General features: G+C 39.1%; 1 protein-coding gene across 14 annotated transcripts; it reads left to right on the forward strand.

The window, feature by feature from the left end:
- The first annotated feature begins 1151 nt into the window (after positions 1–1151).
- LOC117566158 (zinc finger protein 271) lies at positions 1152–18586 on the forward strand. Of its 14 annotated transcripts, none has more exons than XM_034245648.2 (9): positions 1152–1526; positions 5641–5811; positions 7710–7788; positions 7869–9551; positions 11673–11840; positions 13081–13251; positions 13850–14587; positions 15891–16103; positions 16223–18586. In XM_034245648.2, the coding sequence occupies exons 4-9, from the start codon at positions 8162–8164 to the stop codon at positions 16852–16854; spliced, it is 3312 nt and encodes a 1103-aa protein (XP_034101539.1). In that variant the 5' UTR covers positions 1152–1526; positions 5641–5811; positions 7710–7788; positions 7869–8161; the 3' UTR covers positions 16855–18586. The 14 variants fall into 14 exon arrangements, with proteins under 14 accessions (XP_034101539.1, XP_034101538.1, XP_034101550.1 ...); XM_052003227.1 differs by lacking the exons at positions 1152–1526; positions 5641–5811 and adding an exon at positions 2637–2839 and having other exon boundaries at positions 13850–14017; positions 14102–14587; XM_034245650.2 differs by lacking the exon at positions 1152–1526 and adding an exon at positions 2638–2839.
- Positions 18587–18925: the final 339 nt, after the last annotated feature.

The raw sequence follows: 18925 nt of genomic DNA on the forward strand, positions 1-18925 counted from the left end.
TTCTAATAGTTTCATCTTCATACATATTTATATATATATAGATTATGTATATATAGAAGGCTTAACGGCTTCCTTATCGACAAAATAAAAAAAAACAAAAACAATGCTAAAAGGCGCAGCACAATTGATGGGCGTGGCCTGAGTGAATAATATATATATGTATTTACAAACATAGATTTGTTTGATTCGTAATAGCATAACACACAGCGCAATATTAACCCAAAATTTGTGAGTAAATTAATATTTAGTACTATAAGGATACGAATTATATGCAAATGTATTTTATTTTGTAATTTATTTTACGATAACGCGAAATAAAACAAATCACAAACTATTCTTCAAGTTATATTTCAAGAAATTATCGCTACAGCATATTTAACCCAATCAACAGAGTTAACTTTGAATTTAATGTAGTCAAAGTCATTCGCTGATAGCGTAGATCAAAACTCATTCATAATAAACAACCAAATATCCAATCAAATGGGCGCCAATTAAAAATTCAATTTATATGTCCGACTAATTTACATATATATTTTTATCGGATCAAAATTAATTCTTTTAATGGAAATAATAATAATTATAAAATAATTCTTTTGCACCATGGCTAATATTAAATCATATCTTTGAATAATTGTTCTACAAAAATTATTTTTTGCCGCAAAAACTCCGATGCCAGCGATAACATACTCTTCTAAACAAAATATTTAAAAGTATCAAACAAATAACAAGTCAACAAGAAAACAAAAGAAATTAATGCAAATTTATAAATATACAACAATCCGAATAATTATAAAATTGGATACAAACATCGATGACTAAAATTCAAAATCGAAATAACAAATCCAAAATTATCGATAGTAGTATCGTTGTGCTTCCACCACTATTGTCCTGCTTCAATTCGCTTTAAGCGGTTGCAACCAAATGGTTAAATTCAAATAGGGACAGTAAACTTTTTAGGAGGATCCGCAAACTCTCGGCTACATTGTAATTAAAGTTGTAAAAAAAAAGTTGTGAATAGTGCATTGTTTAAAAGTGCAAAATAAACAAATGGTTTGTATAGGTTGGCAAACAAGTAAATGCATTACTTTCAGGAATTACTTCGCTGTTAGTTAGCAGCTGAAGCAAATGTTAAATTTGTTGTCGCTGTTACGCTACTGTAAAAATGAAAACAAGGTGTTCAGTGGTGGTGTAAAATGCATGGCTGCAAAGCAAAAGCCAAATAAAAGAAGTAATAAAATATATTGTATGTATTTGCAATAATAATGAAACGTGAATGCAGTGCAAAATGCGGGTAACAAGCAGATAGCAAAAAGTGTTTGTTGGTGTGCGCGGTTTACAATAATAAAAAAAATTGTGACGACGCGTCGTCGGTGCCCCCGTCTAACAGCCGCCATTAAGAATTTTACGCGTCGCGGTGCGGGACGCGTTGCTGCTGCAACATACAAGCAAGCCAGCTAGCAAGAAGAAAAACGAAAAAGAGGAGTGGCGGGCAAGTCAAAAAGAGCTTGATTTCTGGTCTGACCGCTGTAAGTAAAATGTGCATACATGTGCATGTATCAAAGTGTGGGATTATGTATGTATGTATGTGAGTGTAGAGATGCGTATACAATTTATTCCCAATTGGGAATTCAATTGCAATGCTAGAACGAGCTTTACAGTAACATCTTTGAATGCAGTCATATTTCAGCTTGATATTTTTACCGCCTTTTTGTGCCAAAGCACAAGCCCCAAAAGGAAAAAAATAAAGAAGCAGCAGCGCGCAGTCAGTCAACGCCAGTCAATAAGAACAACGCAATCGCACACGAATGCACACACACATAGAAACACTGTGTCTGTATCTCTCCCGTTCTCTTGCGCTCACGTTGAGCGCGCTCTCTCATTCTCTGAGCTTCACCTCTGCCTCGCTCTCCCACACGAGAAACAGGAACACCGAACACGAAATAAGAGCTCTGCACGAATATGCACAGTGAACACGTTTTGGAAGAAAAGAATTTAACAGATACGAATTCGAAATATTTTGATTTATTAATTTAAAAATATAAAATATTCGAACTATTCATTTTTTAAAGTTCAATATTTGCGCAACTGTATTTACAGTATCTTCAATATAGTTCTTATTAGAAACCTACCAAAAACACAGCTGTGGAAAGAAGTACAGATCTAACTGCTCAATTAGAATATACTAAATTAAAAAAGAATATTTTCTCAATAAAGTTGTAGGCAAATTTTATTTCAAATTTAATATAAGCTATAAGCAAAATAAGAATTTTAAGTATATTTTTTAAACTAAAATATATACTAAAATTGGAACTACATAAAAAATCTCTTTAATTATAACAATTAAAATAATATAAAGTGGTATTTTAAATTTAATAAATTACCAATAAGAATCATATGCATATTAAATTGAACGATGAATCTCGTGAATTATTCTACTCCATAAATGGTGTGAAATGTGTGTTGCGTGCTCACTGTGTTTTCGTGCAGTGCACGAAACGCGAACGCGCCTCACGAAGAACTTTTTACATCGCTTGCGCTTGCTTTGCTGTCTGCCTGCTGCTCTCTGCCTTCTGCTTCTGCTGCTGCTATTGCTGTTGCTGCTGCTTCTGCTGCCTCCGCGTCTCATTCAATTTTCAGTTTGCTTTGCTCTGTACACCGTACACCACCGCCTCTCACCCGCGCGGCGTTTTGATTTTTCTACTACACTACTGTTGCTCTGCCTGTGTGCTCGGCTCGGCGCTGCTAAAATTTTTTCCAACACACACAGACACACAATACAATTACATATACAAATACACGTACGACGCATCGCCGCCGCCACCACCACAACTACAATCAAGTAATTTTTCATACATACATATAATGGCGTCATAAGAACCATATTTTAGCGAATGTTTATGCAAAAATTTTGCAAAACGAACAATTTGTTGGAGAGAAGAGCACAAATATTGTGTTAAAAGTTACTGTTGTTATTGTTATTGCTGGATAGAAGTGAGTGTAAATGAAATCCAATTGGAAATGTGAACAGTGTATCTTTGTGAAATTCTAATACAATATTATCAAATGACTTTGCGGTCGACGTCAGTGTGTGAGTGTGAGTGCGTACTTGTGTGTGTTGAGTGCGAGAGTGTCTTTTGTTAGTGTATGTGTGCGTATGTGAGATACGTGAGCTGCTGTGTTTTGTCTATGTATTGTATCTGTGGGCTTATATATGTAGATCGTGAGTGTGTGTGTGCGTAATAAATATACACATATACACTAACACACGTCCCGAGTTCCCATTAACGTCATCATCGTGTCATTTTCTTGTTTGCAAGGCGGCACATACAGCACAGGGTTGCATTTTCGAAAAAATTCATTTTTTTCGTATTAATAAATGCAAATGCAACTGAGATGCTTGCAATGTACTACAATATGTATATGGTTAAATAAGCATGTGTGTGTGTCTATGGACTTCTCAAAAAATTACATTTTTAGATTATTCTTTTTTTTGGCTACCATATGGTTACATTAATTGCAGTTTTCTGATTAGACTTGACTTTGCGCAATTGCAATTTTGCAGGGCTTGGTTGCATTAAGCTAAGAGACTATTTAGTGGGCTTTTTAATAAACGATATTTTTCTCTACAAGTTTTCCATTTGAAATATTTGTATTTTTGTATTTTATTAAACAATTATGAAATGCACACTAATTGGCTGTAATGAAAATATGCGTCTCTCTCTGCCGCACCGTGCCTCTATTTCCCCCCTCTGTCGTTGTCTCTGTCTCTCGAAAATTGAGCGACAACCAAACAAAAAATTAAAAATAAAAAAGCCGAGAGACGGCAGCAATAATTATAACTATAACTCGAGTTCGGCATAGAATGTGGGCAAAACGCAAAACTTGTATGCGCCGCCTGTACTGTTTGACTCTTCGTCGCTTTTCCCCTCTCCACTCTTTGCTGCTCTCCCCACCAATTCGTTTCGCTCGCGCTCGCCTTAGCTTTCATTTTTATACCCGTCACTCACATATTATAAGGAGTATGATAGGTCAGTGGTAATCGTAGAAGTTTACAAAATATGATGGGTTTTCAATTTTAATCAAGACAATAAATGCTACAAATAAAGCTTTTGGTTTAATTAAAAAACAACTATTTAATAGTGCAAATATTGCAGTGCAGCAGCATTGCAATAAAATGTTGCGGGTATGTTTTAAGCGAACCCACTCAACTGTAGCTTTCTGAGTTGTTTCTCGTTTTTGCCTGTGCCAGCCTTTTTCGCTTTATTTTGTACTTACGCTTTGCGATTCAATTCGTTTTTATTGGTTTTCCGCTTTAGGCGTCGTGCAAATCGTCCAAGGGGTGTGTGTATGTGTGTGTGGGGAGCAACGGGGGAGCGTTGTCGTTCAATGAATAATGAGAAGCAATGTAAGCGGCGGCTCGTTGCTACAAAATGTGAGAAGGAGAGAAGCGCAGCAACAGCGTGCGAGAGAGGGAGGGACAGAGAGAGAGCAACTCACTGCTGCGAACATCGTGTGAGCGCGAACAACGAAACAACAAATAAAGCAAAGCATAAAAGTGCACAAAGTAAATGAAAGAGAGACGACCGCAAGCCGAGTAACCAGAGAGCATGATAGATTGAACGAGAGAGAGAGAGAGAGAATGAGAGCGAGGAACAAAAAGAGAACGTTTTTCTTCTTTTTTTATTGTATTTGTGTTTTGTATTTTGTTGGCGGGGCAGCCAAAAGCGAAGCCAAAGCACGAGAGCTCCATCATCTAGAAGACGACGACGGGCAATGCACGCACATACCGCAATAGATATAGTACACACACATACTATAGCTACAGACACACATATACTTACATACATTGTGTGTACTTATAGTAGATACAATTAATTTGATTTGTTAGCACCGCGTATCGCGTTTTGAGATAGTATTGAGAATTTATGATTTATGAGCATGTGTGTGTTGAATTAAAAATGTTGAATGAACGAATTTTAATGCATGCATACTCTATAGGGGGCAAAAATAAATATTTTGCCAAAAAATTGAACTATTTTTATAAATGCAATCAATATGTAAATTTTAAATTATTTTAGCTTAAAATTATAAATGCCTTTAACATTTATTAAACAGATTGGAGCAAATCTGTCGTGTTCCACTGTACATACATTTGTACGTATGAATGTGTATGCAATTTCAATCACTCAATCATGTTAGCCCAGCCTGCCAATTGTCTGTTACCCCCCGCGCCGTTGAAATGAACTACGACGCAGCTTTCATCTGTGCTTACGCACATACACACTTGCACACGCAGAAACGATACACATACATACATAGATGCATGCTGTGTATGTGTTTGTGTGCTCTTTGCATATTGACTGCAAATAATTTTCACTTGATTTACTTTTGCTGCTGCTGCTGCGTCACGTCGTCTCCCTCCCACTGCCGCCGTGTGAACGGCTTGCTCACGGGGTCTCTCTGCTGTACGCGTAAATAATGGGTGGGAGGGGGTTAAGACGACTGTACCGCGCGCGCGGTGTCCGTTTGATTATTTCGCGTAAACATAAACACAAAACAAACTGTTGCTCACCGAACGCTCTGTTTGCTCTGTACTCTGTTGTTATCGTTTATCGTTTGGCTCTCTTGTGTTTTTTGCAGGTGTCCCACAAAACGTAACTCAAAATACTTGATTGAAAGTGCATAAAGCGTGTCTGCCGGTTAATAATTAACTATTATATACTATACATATTTATCTTTTGCTCCTGTCGAGACAAAACGGCGACAATTATTTCGTTTAATTGTCGCAAAATATTAAGTGCATTGCATAAGGTAAGTGCCAATAAGAAGAAGGTCATGGTGTTCTATTAGTGTTTCGATAACGTTGATAGCATTGCGAATTGCAATCGAAGCGTAAATTAGCATTTATGACTCCTGCACACTGGTGTCAGTTCAAATGTTTGCATGTGCAAAATGGGAAATGTTTCAGCTATAAGAAACTATTTTGCTATTCCAAGCGAAGATAAATAAAAAGAAAATTGAAAATTTGAGTTAATCTTAATAATATAACAATATTTAAAAATTGGGCTTTATCAAAATTTTAATACTATAATTTGCTATTATTTTAAACGAGGATTGATTTGGGATTAGTTGGTTTGAGTTATTTATTTAAAATAACGATTTATATTTACATGTATTCTAATAGGAATTCGGACACCAATAAGAGAACAATGTGGAATACATTATTTCTAAATATTTGCCATTTACATGTAACGTTTTCATGTGACTTTCAAATGTTTTTCTATTTCAGTTATTTTAGTGTTTAGATTTATCAGCATTTTCTCATGCCCGCTCCGCCCATTTTCCCGGGCCCAGTTAGAATAATGTAACTTAAGTTACATATATTACATATGTATTTGTGTTTGTAGCTGTGTGTTAGTATATGTATTCCTACCTCACCACATAAAAAGTGGCGCCCTTTTTGTGTTACATGAACTCGCCCACTTCCACTCCCCGATTCGTTGCGCTCTCGTTCTCTCTCTTTATTTGTATTTGTATTGTTTTTGTATGTGTGTGTGAGTGTGTCGTCTGTTTAGCTGAATTATTTGCTGGGCCAGTGAAAACAATCTAAATGTAAAGGCGCAGAGAGTGAGAGAGCGGCGCGCAAGCTTTTGGGAGAGCAGGCGAGGGGAAGTGGTGCTGTGAGCTGTACAGCAGCAGCTTAAGCGCTTACTTCAGCTCAGCTCCAGGACCTATGCAAACAACCCACTCGCTAGCTCACTCTTCATTCACAACCCCCACTCGTCGTGCGCGCGCGCTCGCTTGCTCACACTCTCTCACCACCGCTTACTTTAACTCCCCTCTTGTCCTACACACACACACACACACACACATACATTCGTAGTTACAACACTTATGCTTCAAGGCGCGTTGTCTTTAATCGATTTGTACTTCTTAATATTTACATCAGCCACCTGCCCGCCTCCCCATCTCTCCACATAACATTCTCCACAATCTCTCTCTCTCCACCTCTCTACATACATTCTTCTCGGCTCTCAAAACATTTCTATCAAATGCTGCTTGCATACTCTGATTGGATATCTAAATCCTGAATCCTGCTAAGGCGAGGCATTGACATAGCCCAACTTCACACCCAAACATCATCACAGTTCTCCACTCCCTTTTCGTCGCTCTGTGTGTGTGTTTTGCTTTTACAATTTATATAAAGTTATTTCATTGTGTGCAGGACACTCCTCTCTCTCTCTCTCTTTTGCTAATGGGCAATTTATATCATTTGATATTACAAAATCAATAACTGCCCAGCAGCATTTTTGAACATCTTTACACACGAGAATTGTGATTGTGTGTGAGCTCAACTGTACTTGAAGGGTTAATGCTCCGATAGCATTAGTTTTGCATTTCTGCATTTACAATAACGCTACAACAATTGAAAAACAACTACAAAACAAATCGTAACTTGCAAAATGTTCGCTTACTGTTAACGCGCTGTTAACTGCGCAGATGTTACACATTGCGTTGAAATATTATCATTTCCAAAATATTTATTTAGAATATGACACTGAATTATAATATATATTATTAAGGAATCTGTTGTGCCTTGTAAAAATGATAGTAAGACATTTCGTATTAGACAATGCAAGTTTAGCTTAACTGTGGCACTAAAAAATACCGATAAATATACTGATCTTCGCTTTGTTTACATTTTGCAGGTGGAACGAGAGAGGCAATAACAACAATAATACTGCGAGGAACTACAGTGATGTGTTACGAAGAATAAGAAGCTGCATGGTAATTTGGCCAAAGCGCCGCAAAACTCATTTTTTCAATAATCAAAGACAACAAATATTCCTTCACTTGACTTTTTGTAGCCACAACGGCCAGCGCAAAACAGCAGTCGACAGCAGCAACAACAACAACAACAAACGAGAATATAATGTAGCAGACAGCAACTACATTAATAACACCTACAACAGCAACAACAACAACATCTTCAAATACAATTGCAGTGAAAAGTAGCAGCAGCAATTGCAGCAAGAAACATAAATAAGTCACGTTAGACACACACTTTTAAGTCCAATCCAATAAGAATTTGATGAATACAATTTTATTTCGAGACGGAGGCCACAAAGCGAGCAGTCAAAATTCGTTCGTTATACTCTAAATGCAGCACGTGAGCGCTGCCAGTTCGGCACCTTCGGTGGTTTCAGCACCGGTGGTGACCACTGGCGGTGGCACCACCATCACTTTGGGCCACAAAGCCGGCGATCCACAGCAGCAGCAGCATCAACAACATCATCATCTTGCTCATCTTCAGCAGCAACATCAGCAGCTTCAACAGCAGCATCATCAGAATAATAATAATAATAGTAAAGTGGACGGAGGGAATAAGCAACAACCGACAACGGCACACGGCGGCATTGAAATGTATAAAGTGAACATTGAGGATATATCGCAATTATTTACGTATCACGAGGTCTTTGGCAAAATCCATGGCGATGTGGTGAATCATGTGGCGGCGGTGCATGGCAGTCAGTTGCCACCGCCACAACTGCCACCGCCACCGCCACTGCCACCGCAAGCAACAGCAGCATCCACGACGCATTCATCGGCTAGCGCAGCTGCAGCCGCAGCGGCGGTGTCCACAAATAATGCAACTGTCGCTGCTGTAATGGCCTCGGCCAATGCAGCAGCCGCAGCTGCAGCTGCCGCATCAGCGGCAGCGACAGCACAACAACAGCAGCAACAACAACAACAGCAGCAGCAGCAACAACAGCAGCAACAGCAACAAGCTGTGACTAGCACAAATGCTGGAACACAGCAGGGCAGTGCCACGGTGACGACAACTAGCTCAGGTAGCAACAATAACAACAACAGCGGGAATAACAGTGGGGGCAATAATAACACTAGTAACAGTAACAGTAACAACAATAACAGCTCGACGACAACGACAACAACCGGTGAACTGCTGATGCCGAAAATGGAGGGTGGCATCCATGGCGTCGATGGTCAATCGAGCGTTGCCTTGGCCCCCGATGGCACACCGATTGCGACTGGGACGCATGTGTGCGATATTTGTGGGAAAATGTTTCAATTTCGTTATCAGCTGATTGTGCACCGTCGCTACCACAGCGAGCGCAAGCCATTTATGTGTCAGGTGTGCGGTCAGGGCTTTACCACATCGCAGGATTTGACCCGTCATGGTAAAATTCATATTGGCGGTCCCATGTTCACATGCATTGTGTGCTTCAATGTGTTTGCCAACAATACCAGTTTGGAGCGTCACATGAAACGTCATTCAACGGACAAACCATTCGCCTGCACCATTTGCCAAAAGACATTTGCGCGCAAAGAGCATCTGGACAATCATTTTCGTTCGCATACGGGCGAAACGCCGTTCCGTTGCCAGTACTGCGCCAAGACGTTTACGCGCAAGGAGCACATGGTCAACCATGTGCGCAAACACACGGGTGAGACGCCACATCGTTGCGATATTTGTAAGAAGTCCTTTACGCGCAAGGAACACTATGTTAACCACTACATGTGGCACACTGGTGAGTGTGATGATTTGGTGCAAAGGGGGCGGACAAATGCGAGCGGCGAGCGCCACGACCTCAAAACAAAATAAACTATTATATATCTATACCAAAAACAAAAAAAAAAAAACCAATACTGAAAAAAATGCTACCAAATTTACCAAAAAAAAATACCTACAATTATCAAAATATCGATAACCGATTACCGTTACCAAAATTCCAAGTAGAGTACAAAATACCGAAAACAAAACCAAAAAACAAAAAGTAATATCAGCTATCTATATACATACTATATGTTATCAACAGCCATCACATCACACCACAACCAATAATCAATCAAATATCAAAATTTGATCAATCAATCAATCAAATCAAAATATCAAAAGAAAAAAGAAAAGCCAATTAAGTAACCGCCACTCATCGTGCGTACTTTCACCTCGTCTGCTTCCTTCCTCCTCACTCACTTACGCTCTCGCTATCTTACTCACTCATATTAATATTTGCTTGTGCTTGTGCTTCTTCCTATATATAAGCCCATAACTTATATGTAGCCTATCCGAGTTTCCTTTTTGCATTTTTTTTGAACTCACAATCCTCTCAACCTCAAAACAACACAACCACACTTACCATAAAAAAAAGATCATTGGTAAAGTTACATCTTCAGCTGAATAACTGTCATCAAATATGTTATCGATAATATAATTCGAAATCGATTTTTTCACATATCAATCAATCAATCAAAACAAAATTTTAATTTGATCACAACTAGCAGTACAAAAAAATTAAAATGTTATCGATATACTGTTATCGATCGTGCTTCAGCTCTACGTACATTTCCGCAACCTTCTCGCTCAAAAATACTCGCTCATACCGCTCATAACACTCCTTCCCCCTAAGCCAACCAACATCACACACGCTCACACTCTCACAAAACAAAATCACAACAACCAAACAATCACACTCCAATCTCCACTCTCCAAACGTCACACTCCACTCCTTCAATCGTCACACTTCATCCTCCATCCACCATAATTCTTGTTCCACTTCATTGCTCCACTGCCAAACCTTCGATCGTCATCGATGCGATTTCCTTCCCGCTCCACTTCATCTCACTCGTTCTCGCTCTTTCTCTTACGCTCTCATCGTGTATTTTTGCCAGTGTTTCTTTTGCCTTGCCTACCCCGTCTTCCCCACCTTAAATGTTTTTGTCAACTCTCGAACTCCATCATTCTTTCACTCTCGCTTGTTCTCTTACTCTATCTCCCCCACTCTCTCAGCTATACAGGGTGCCCAAAAAAAAAAGTATTAAAAGAAAAGTTCGTTGTTGCTGCTTGTCGATTGCCAACGTCCTGTGCCTGTGCCTACGGCGTTTAACTGTGCGACACCAGACAGATTCACGCCCACACACACTCACATACCTTTCTATTTGCTGGGCTGGAGAGATACTTATTCCACAAACATTACATTACATTTACATGTGCATTGCAAGTTAGGCTTCAATTATTGGCGTCGAACCCGGTCGCATTCAGCTAGACTTGAACTTCGCGTTCACTCACACAAACACACATCAGCTTCATTAATTAGTTAGTTATCGATAACACGCATGGGGCGATCTATCGATGGATTAGCTTTGCTGTCGACTCAAAGATTTATTGTTATTCATTTCTAGGAACACACTCGCATTCATACATCCTGTATACATACGCTTCACACACACACATGACTACTACAACCACCGCCCATGCGCCACCCACACACACACACACATTTCAAAAAGAAAAAAAACAAAAGCCGAGCCTCCGTTCGCTTCGTTCGAACCACGGCCAAAATTTCACACTAAGCATTGCGTTGCCGGGGGACTTTTTTTTATCATTTATTTATTACTTTTGTTTTTATTTTCGATATTTTTGATTTCTTTTACGCTTTGGCGGGACAATTTGAAAACTTACAACTCTTACTGCGCGTTTGACAATTTTCTTTTAAGTTGATTTTTATTTTTTTCAATGCTTGCTCTTATTAGAAAAGTAAAAAGATAGATAAGAAAGAAACTTTACCCTAGCCTCAACTCTTCTGTTCTCTTTCTCTCCCTCTCGTTCTCTCTTTCTCTTTATTGTTTTGTATGTACCATCAATTAAACAGGTCAAACACCGCATCAGTGCGATGTCTGCGGCAAGAAATACACGCGCAAGGAGCACCTAGCCAACCATATGCGCTCCCACACCAACGAGACGCCGTTCCGTTGCGAAATCTGCGGCAAGAGCTTTAGCCGCAAGGAGCACTTCACCAATCACATACTCTGGCATACAGGTAAAGAGACACAAACAGAATCAACACACAACAACACACACCACAAGACGCACACTCACACACACACACAAGACTTGACTTGACTCGACATCCAAAACAAGATTTCAAGACTTCAAAACTCCGACCACAAGACATCCTACGCACACTACGCACGCATTCTATCCAAAAAAAAAAAAAAAAAAAAAAAATGCCAGTCCCTGTTGTCCTCGAAAGTGGCCTGGAAGGCATTTACAGTCATAAAAGAGACAATTACTCCCACACACACACACACACAACTACAGCTACACTCACACACCCCAACTTTGATACTCTGACACGCACACTTGCGCGATTGGTGCACGAGCAGCGATAACGAACTACATCCCAAGGGATGGGCGTGATAACGACAAAGTAAACAGCGATTTCTTGCTCAATCACAGCGCGACTCTTCAGCAAAACAATGACAAAGTCAAGTCGAAAGTCGATTATATATAACCACAACTAGAGATCTAATTTTCGAAACCAACTAAAGATTCAAAGAGTTCTTTCTTAAAAATGAACAAATATATCAAATACAAATATGTATTTAATAAATCATAAAAAGCTGATCTTCAAGATTGTTAAATGCAATCCTATATATTCCCATTCATATAAAATATCACATTAAGATCATAATTCAAAACCAAACTAAATATAAATTTGGTAATTGCCAATTCATGTCATATTTAAAGAATGTATCAAATATTAACTAAATTGATTAAAAACAATAGTTCTCCAAGATTAATAAATTCTTCAATTATAGATATTCCGTTTTACGTACAACAGAACAATAAACCCGTATAGATTTTATAAAAATACAATATAAACGAATTTGATTGACGATCGCATTTCTGAAGCAAACTAATCAAAATATTATTATTATATTGAATGAAATCCATTAATTAAATCATGACTCATATATTTCCATCATAGATGGCTTTATGATTTCCCCAACTATATAAAATGCTGTTAAAGTGCCTAAATTACTGAGATCAGTCTGTGACCTTGGGATGTGAATCATTATCAACTTGTGTGAAATTGACAATACAGCAAATACGCGTATATTCCAAAATCAAAAAAAATATATATATACATATATGTCCAACTGTGACCTTTAAAGAATTTGCGTATAATATAATAAGTATATTGTAGCATTTAAATACTTAAATGATGAAACTGATCTTGAATTGAATGTTACGATTCTTGCAATTTACCACGCAAGCAGGCGAGACGCCGCATCGGTGCGACTTCTGCTCCAAGACGTTCACACGCAAGGAGAATTTGATAAATCACGTGCGCCAGCACACGGGAGAATCGCCGCATCGCTGCTCCTACTGCAGCAAGACGTTCACGCGCAAGGAGCACCTGGTGAATCATATACGCCAGCACACGGGTGAGAATACCGTTCAAGTGCAAGCTCAATTTGTGATTGAAGAAGAATATGTGAGATGATGAGTCGTGAATAAATTTTTGTATAAATTTATTATGATCACAATTTTAATTAAAAAAACCAAACGAACGAACGCCTCCCTCATTCTTAAAATGAGTTGTTCTCAATGGCGCTGTTGTTGGAATTTGTTCTGAGATCATAAGAAGCGATCGTCTACAATTTGATAAATCAAATTACACATTTAGTTTGCAACTGATCGTCAATTAAATAATACATATGTATAATAACGCAATTTACGATAATATATCATTAAATACCATATCTACCATAGCATGTAACATTAACTAAATTGGAAGAAGAAGGAACGCTGTTGGAACATGTCGATCACTTATTTACAGCTAAATACGAAATTGAAAATGGGGGCAAAATAGGCGACTACCAAACGGACTGAGACACTGGACAAACATACTTTACACTCGTTACGAACGAACTAACAATTGATTTACAAGTGTTGCATTGTCGATAATGATTACTAATCTCTAACATGTTTTTCTTTTCCTTTTCTTCTTCTACATTTCTTGACTTTTTACCACGCAAGCAGGCGAGACGCCGCATCGGTGCGACTTCTGCTCCAAGACGTTCACACGCAAGGAGCACTTGTTAAATCACGTGCGCCAGCACACGGGAGAGTCGCCGCATCGCTGCTCCTACTGCATGAAGACGTTCACGCGCAAGGAGCATCTGGTGAATCACATACGCCAGCACACGGGTGAGACACCGTTCAAGTGCACGTACTGCACGAAAGCGTTCACACGCAAAGATCACATGGTTAATCATGTACGGCAACATACAGGCGAATCGCCGCACAAGTGCACCTATTGCACGAAGACCTTCACAAGGAAGGAGCACCTAACGAATCATGTGCGCCAGCACACGGGCGATTCGCCGCATCGCTGCTCCTACTGCAAGAAGACCTTCACCCGGAAGGAGCATCTGACGAATCATGTCCGCCTGCACACTGGAGACTCGCCCCACAAATGCGAATACTGTCAGAAGACCTTCACACGGAAGGAGCATCTCAATAATCATATGCGTCAGCATTCGAGCGACAATCCCCATTGCTGCAATGTGTGCAACAAGCCGTTCACACGCAAGGAGCATCTGATCAATCATATGTCACGTTGCCACACCGGCGATCGCCCCTTCACATGCGAGACATGCGGCAAATCCTTCCCCCTCAAGGGCAATCTCTTGTTCCATCAGCGTAGCCACACCAAGGGACAGGAGTGCGAACGTCCGTTTGCCTGCGAAAAATGCCCCAAGAATTTCATTTGCAAAGGTGAGTCGCGTCTCTCTGAATCCGCCATCCAAGTCTTCGGCATCGCAATTGGAGCCGGTTCAGGCAGCGCACGCGAGACGTGGCGTCAGCATATTAGTCAATCACAATCCCAATCCAGCCTCTATATGCCAGCCAGGCACACGACCAACCAGTTAACCTATATGATCTGCTATCCTCACTTTTCTCCCAATTCACCACAGTGCAGCCTGAGCAAAGTCGAACCTTTCCTTGTAGTCTATTTAGTAATAATTATAAATATATATTATATAATTTTAGTTTACCATCACGATTATTATTATCACACCATTTTTATAAATTCAAGTGCTTTAATTATTTCATTACGCGATGAATGTTGTGATATATATAAGCATAATGTGATCAATTATGACTAAAAATAGTATCAAGCGAATATTTCATATTTTTTACCTTTGGATTTCAATCGGAAAAAAAAGAATACGTAAAATTTAAAGTTCAAATTTTGAACTTTAATAAGACATCGTATTGAAAGAAAAATAAGAGAAATTCACCATAAATATAATTTAGATTTTTGTTTAAATTAGCGTTGCAAACTTTAAAAAAAATTATAATTTCAACTTATACGCTTAAAAATCAATCGATATCAAATAATTAGAAAATAGTTAGTCATAGAAATCTAAAAAGAAAATACTGAACACATAACTAAGTTATTGTATCGCCATGTTATATGCTCATATTATATTTATTTTCATTTATAAATCTGGTTGACGACTACGGAATGGAGATATTTACGTCATGATTGTATAACCTCAGACTTAATCACAATTTTATACAAATAGGTTTTTTTATGTTTAAGTATAGCTAGAAATCGATTTGTTTTTATAGTTCAAATACCAAAGTTTATTATTCTGTAAATCAATAGTTATTTGTAATTTATACAATAATGTGATTAATAATAGTTTACATTGAGATAACCTTAATGAATATACCATCTAGTTTAATTGATAAATATTCATTATAGTATAGCTTAAGTTGAATATATTTTAATATTTTATGGATCGACCACATCTTAAGTTAGTTTTAAGTTCTAGAATGCCGCTGGCTGCATTGTGCTCTCCATTCCCGCCCCTAAAGTAATCCCAATTTGTAGTATCCCATAATTGAATCTAAATGCACGCCTCGCCCAGTACGGAAACGAAGATCCGTCCGCTTTGGTTTGTTCAAATATGTATTTTTTAACTGTTCCCGAAATGATAACAACTTATCCCTTGTCGAGAATGAATGAAAGAGAGATGTCTTCATGTCGCTTCCATTGTCCGTTTCGCAGGTCATCTGGTCTCGCATATGCGCTCCCATTCGGGTGAGAAACCGCACGCGTGCACACTGTGCAGCAAGGCGTTCGTGGAGCGCGGCAATTTGAAGCGGCACATGAAGATGAATCACCCGGATGCCATGATGCCGCCCCCACCCGTGCATCCGCATCCGCAAATACCGGCTGGTGTGCTGACCCAAGTCAAGCAGGAAGTGAAACCGATCATAAGTGAGTCGGATACAGAATTCTAAACAAAAGTTTGCTGCACCCCCAAGCGTAAACGTATCTAACAAAATACTTCTCCTTCCTCCCCCCCCACACACACACACACACACACACTTTTGCAGTTCCGCATCATTCGGCAACGACCACAATGCACACCATACAGCAGATAACAGCGGGCGCTGCAGCGGCTGGCGCCGGTGCCGTCCAGCTAACGCCAGGCCTGGTGCCGTTGGTCACCAGTACGCTCATCTCCTCGCACAATGCCCAGCAGACGCAGAAGCAACAGCAAGCAGCCGCTGCAGTTGCGGCACAGCAACAAGCAGCTGCTGCCGCTGCAGCACAACAACAACAGGCAGCGGCTGCAGCTGCAGCTCAGCAACAGGCGGCAGCCGTGGCCCATCAGCAGCATCAGCAACAGGTTGCCGCCCAGCAGCAGCAACAACAGCAACAGGCTGCGGTGGCAGCCCATCAGCAGCAGCAACAGCAGTTGCAGCAGCAGCAATTGCTGCAGTTGTCCATACAGCAGGCGGCGCATCATCACCAGCAGCATCAGCAGCAGCAACAACAGCAGCAGCAGCAACACCATCAGCAGCAGCAACAGGCACATCCGCAGGCACCGCCACAGCAGCAGCAACAGCAGCCGCCACCGCAGGTGCCGATCGCCTTGATCAGCGATCCGAGCGCCTTGGCACGCGCTGCCATGCAGCTGCAACATCTGCCCACGAATGTGGAGCAACATCCGGTGGTTTACTAACAGTAGCCCCTGCTGCATGCGGCGGCCACAACAGCCACAGCAGCCGCGACGCAATGGTGAATGGCCTGAATCTGTAAAAGGAGAAACGGAAGCAGAGGAGGAGGAGAGAAGGAGGCAACAACTACTAGAAGGAGCAACCACACATCCCCCTTAAAAATAGAAGAAGCAGCTAGTTAGATATGCATAGAAAGCAGCAATTATATATCCTAAACACATATATGTTCATGTATCGAGATGTCTACGCTTTCTCTCACTCTCTTGCTGCCACAATGCTGCTGCACAGCTTGCAACGTGATTTGTGTAACGTGCAATACAAGGAAGCTAAACATCTCATAGTTAACCGACCCCCCGCCACCCTTTGCGCTGTACTCCCTTAAAACGATCTTTGTTAGGCGCTTAGCGTCTATAATTTACTATAATTAATTGATTTTCTCACACGTCCCTGTTACATTTATGAAATGTATGCGCAACACGTTGCGCCATCAAAAAGTCTACTAGCTGTGCTAGTAGCTTTTGGCCAAAAGCGTGCAGTGTGGCAAACTCAGACTTTGGAAGAGAGAGAGAGAGAAGACGAAAGATGTAAGGAAAGTTGTTAGGACAACATACATACATACATATGTGTATATTTATGTACTTTTGTGCATCAAATGTGCAGCAGCTAGAACGTTTTTTGCGAAAAATCACACTGAGAAAATTTGTATTATTTTGTGCATTTTGTTGTAAGGCAAAAACAAAGTATGTAAACAATTAAACTTAACTACATACAAAACATAAAACATAAAAAAAAAACAAAAAAAAAAAATGAAAACAGAAAAACAAACACATATTATGCTAATAGCAGCGCCCCCAGTTAATCATACAAGTCCCGCGCCCTTTCCTACAGCCAATCAAACAGAAAATGAAAATGAGAACGCAGAAACAACAAAAAAAAAAACCCATTAAATATTTAAGTGCAAAACTTGTTGCTGAGGAAGCTGAAAGAGTAAAGAAGGCGGCGCAGGCGTAGGCTAAGTCAAGAACTAACGACAACAGAAGAATAGTAGACAGAGAAAGAGAGATGAAATGCAAAAAGAAGAAGAAGAAAAGAATTATATATTATATTATGATTACGATATTTAATGTTAGTTGAACTACTAAAAACAAAACTGATTAAGATTGAGATGATAATGCGAGGAGTCGAGGCGACAGATGAGAATGAAAGTGGAATTAAGTATTTAGTTTTACGTAAATATACGACAACCAGATAAACAATGTGCGTGTGTGTGTAGAGACGTAGAGTGCATAGAGCACACGATAATGATTACGATTATAATTATTGACATAAATAGATGTGAAGAAGAAAAACACAATTAGGAACCCAGACGGAACGAAGTTGAAAGATGAAGCAGAAGATGGAGAAATTGAGAAGTTATAACCCCCAATCTAACACTCATACACACACACACATATACACACACTATTAAAGTTAACAACAATTACAAAAACTAGGCACAACTCTACAATTATAATTAATAATAACAATTACTGTGCTTATGTTGAAAACAAAAACAACAAAAGATGATAAAACAAAAAAAACAAAAGCAAGCCCCAAGCGCCACAAGCAACAACATATCTGCTTTAAATTTTACAAAAAATAAAATAAAACTAAAATAATGAAAAGAAAATAAAAACAAAAACAATAAGGAAAAGTATAAAAAAAAAACCATATTAAAACTATTATTAGCTGAGTCAAGTTTATTCACACACACACACACACACGAGAAACAAACATACATATACACACAAACACACACATAATGCTTCCTTTTAAATGCAACATTTTATTAATTTAATGATTTTAATTAAACACTTTTAATTTAAATTAACAACAAAAAACTGTACATGTATACACAAATAAAACAACATAAACAGAAAAATATACATTAAAAAAAAAGAAAACAAATAAAAAAATTAAAACAAGTTGTTGGTTTTGCTTTGCTGTTCAAAAAAAAAAACAAAAAACAAAATAGGAAATCCCAATTCGTTTTATTTTTAAGGCATTTATTGGCAGCGCTAGAACTTTTAAAAATAT

This window comes from Drosophila albomicans, chromosome 2L (assembly GCF_009650485.2).
Source record: "Drosophila albomicans strain 15112-1751.03 chromosome 2L, ASM965048v2, whole genome shotgun sequence".
Taxonomy (NCBI): Eukaryota; Metazoa; Arthropoda; class Insecta; order Diptera; family Drosophilidae; genus Drosophila; species Drosophila albomicans.

Bases quoted from the DNA above. Each gene is read 5' to 3' on its own strand.
- LOC117566158 (XM_034245648.2), top strand. From the start codon at position 8,162: ATGCAGCACGTGAGCGCTGCCAGTTCGGCACCTTCGGTGGTTTCAGCA. The intron at 13,252-13,849 runs GTGAGAATACCG...CCACGCAAGCAG, and splicing joins TCATATACGCCAGCACACGG to GCGAGACGCCGCATCGGTGC. The intron at 14,588-15,890 runs GTGAGTCGCGTC...TCCGTTTCGCAG, and splicing joins CAAGAATTTCATTTGCAAAG to GTCATCTGGTCTCGCATATG.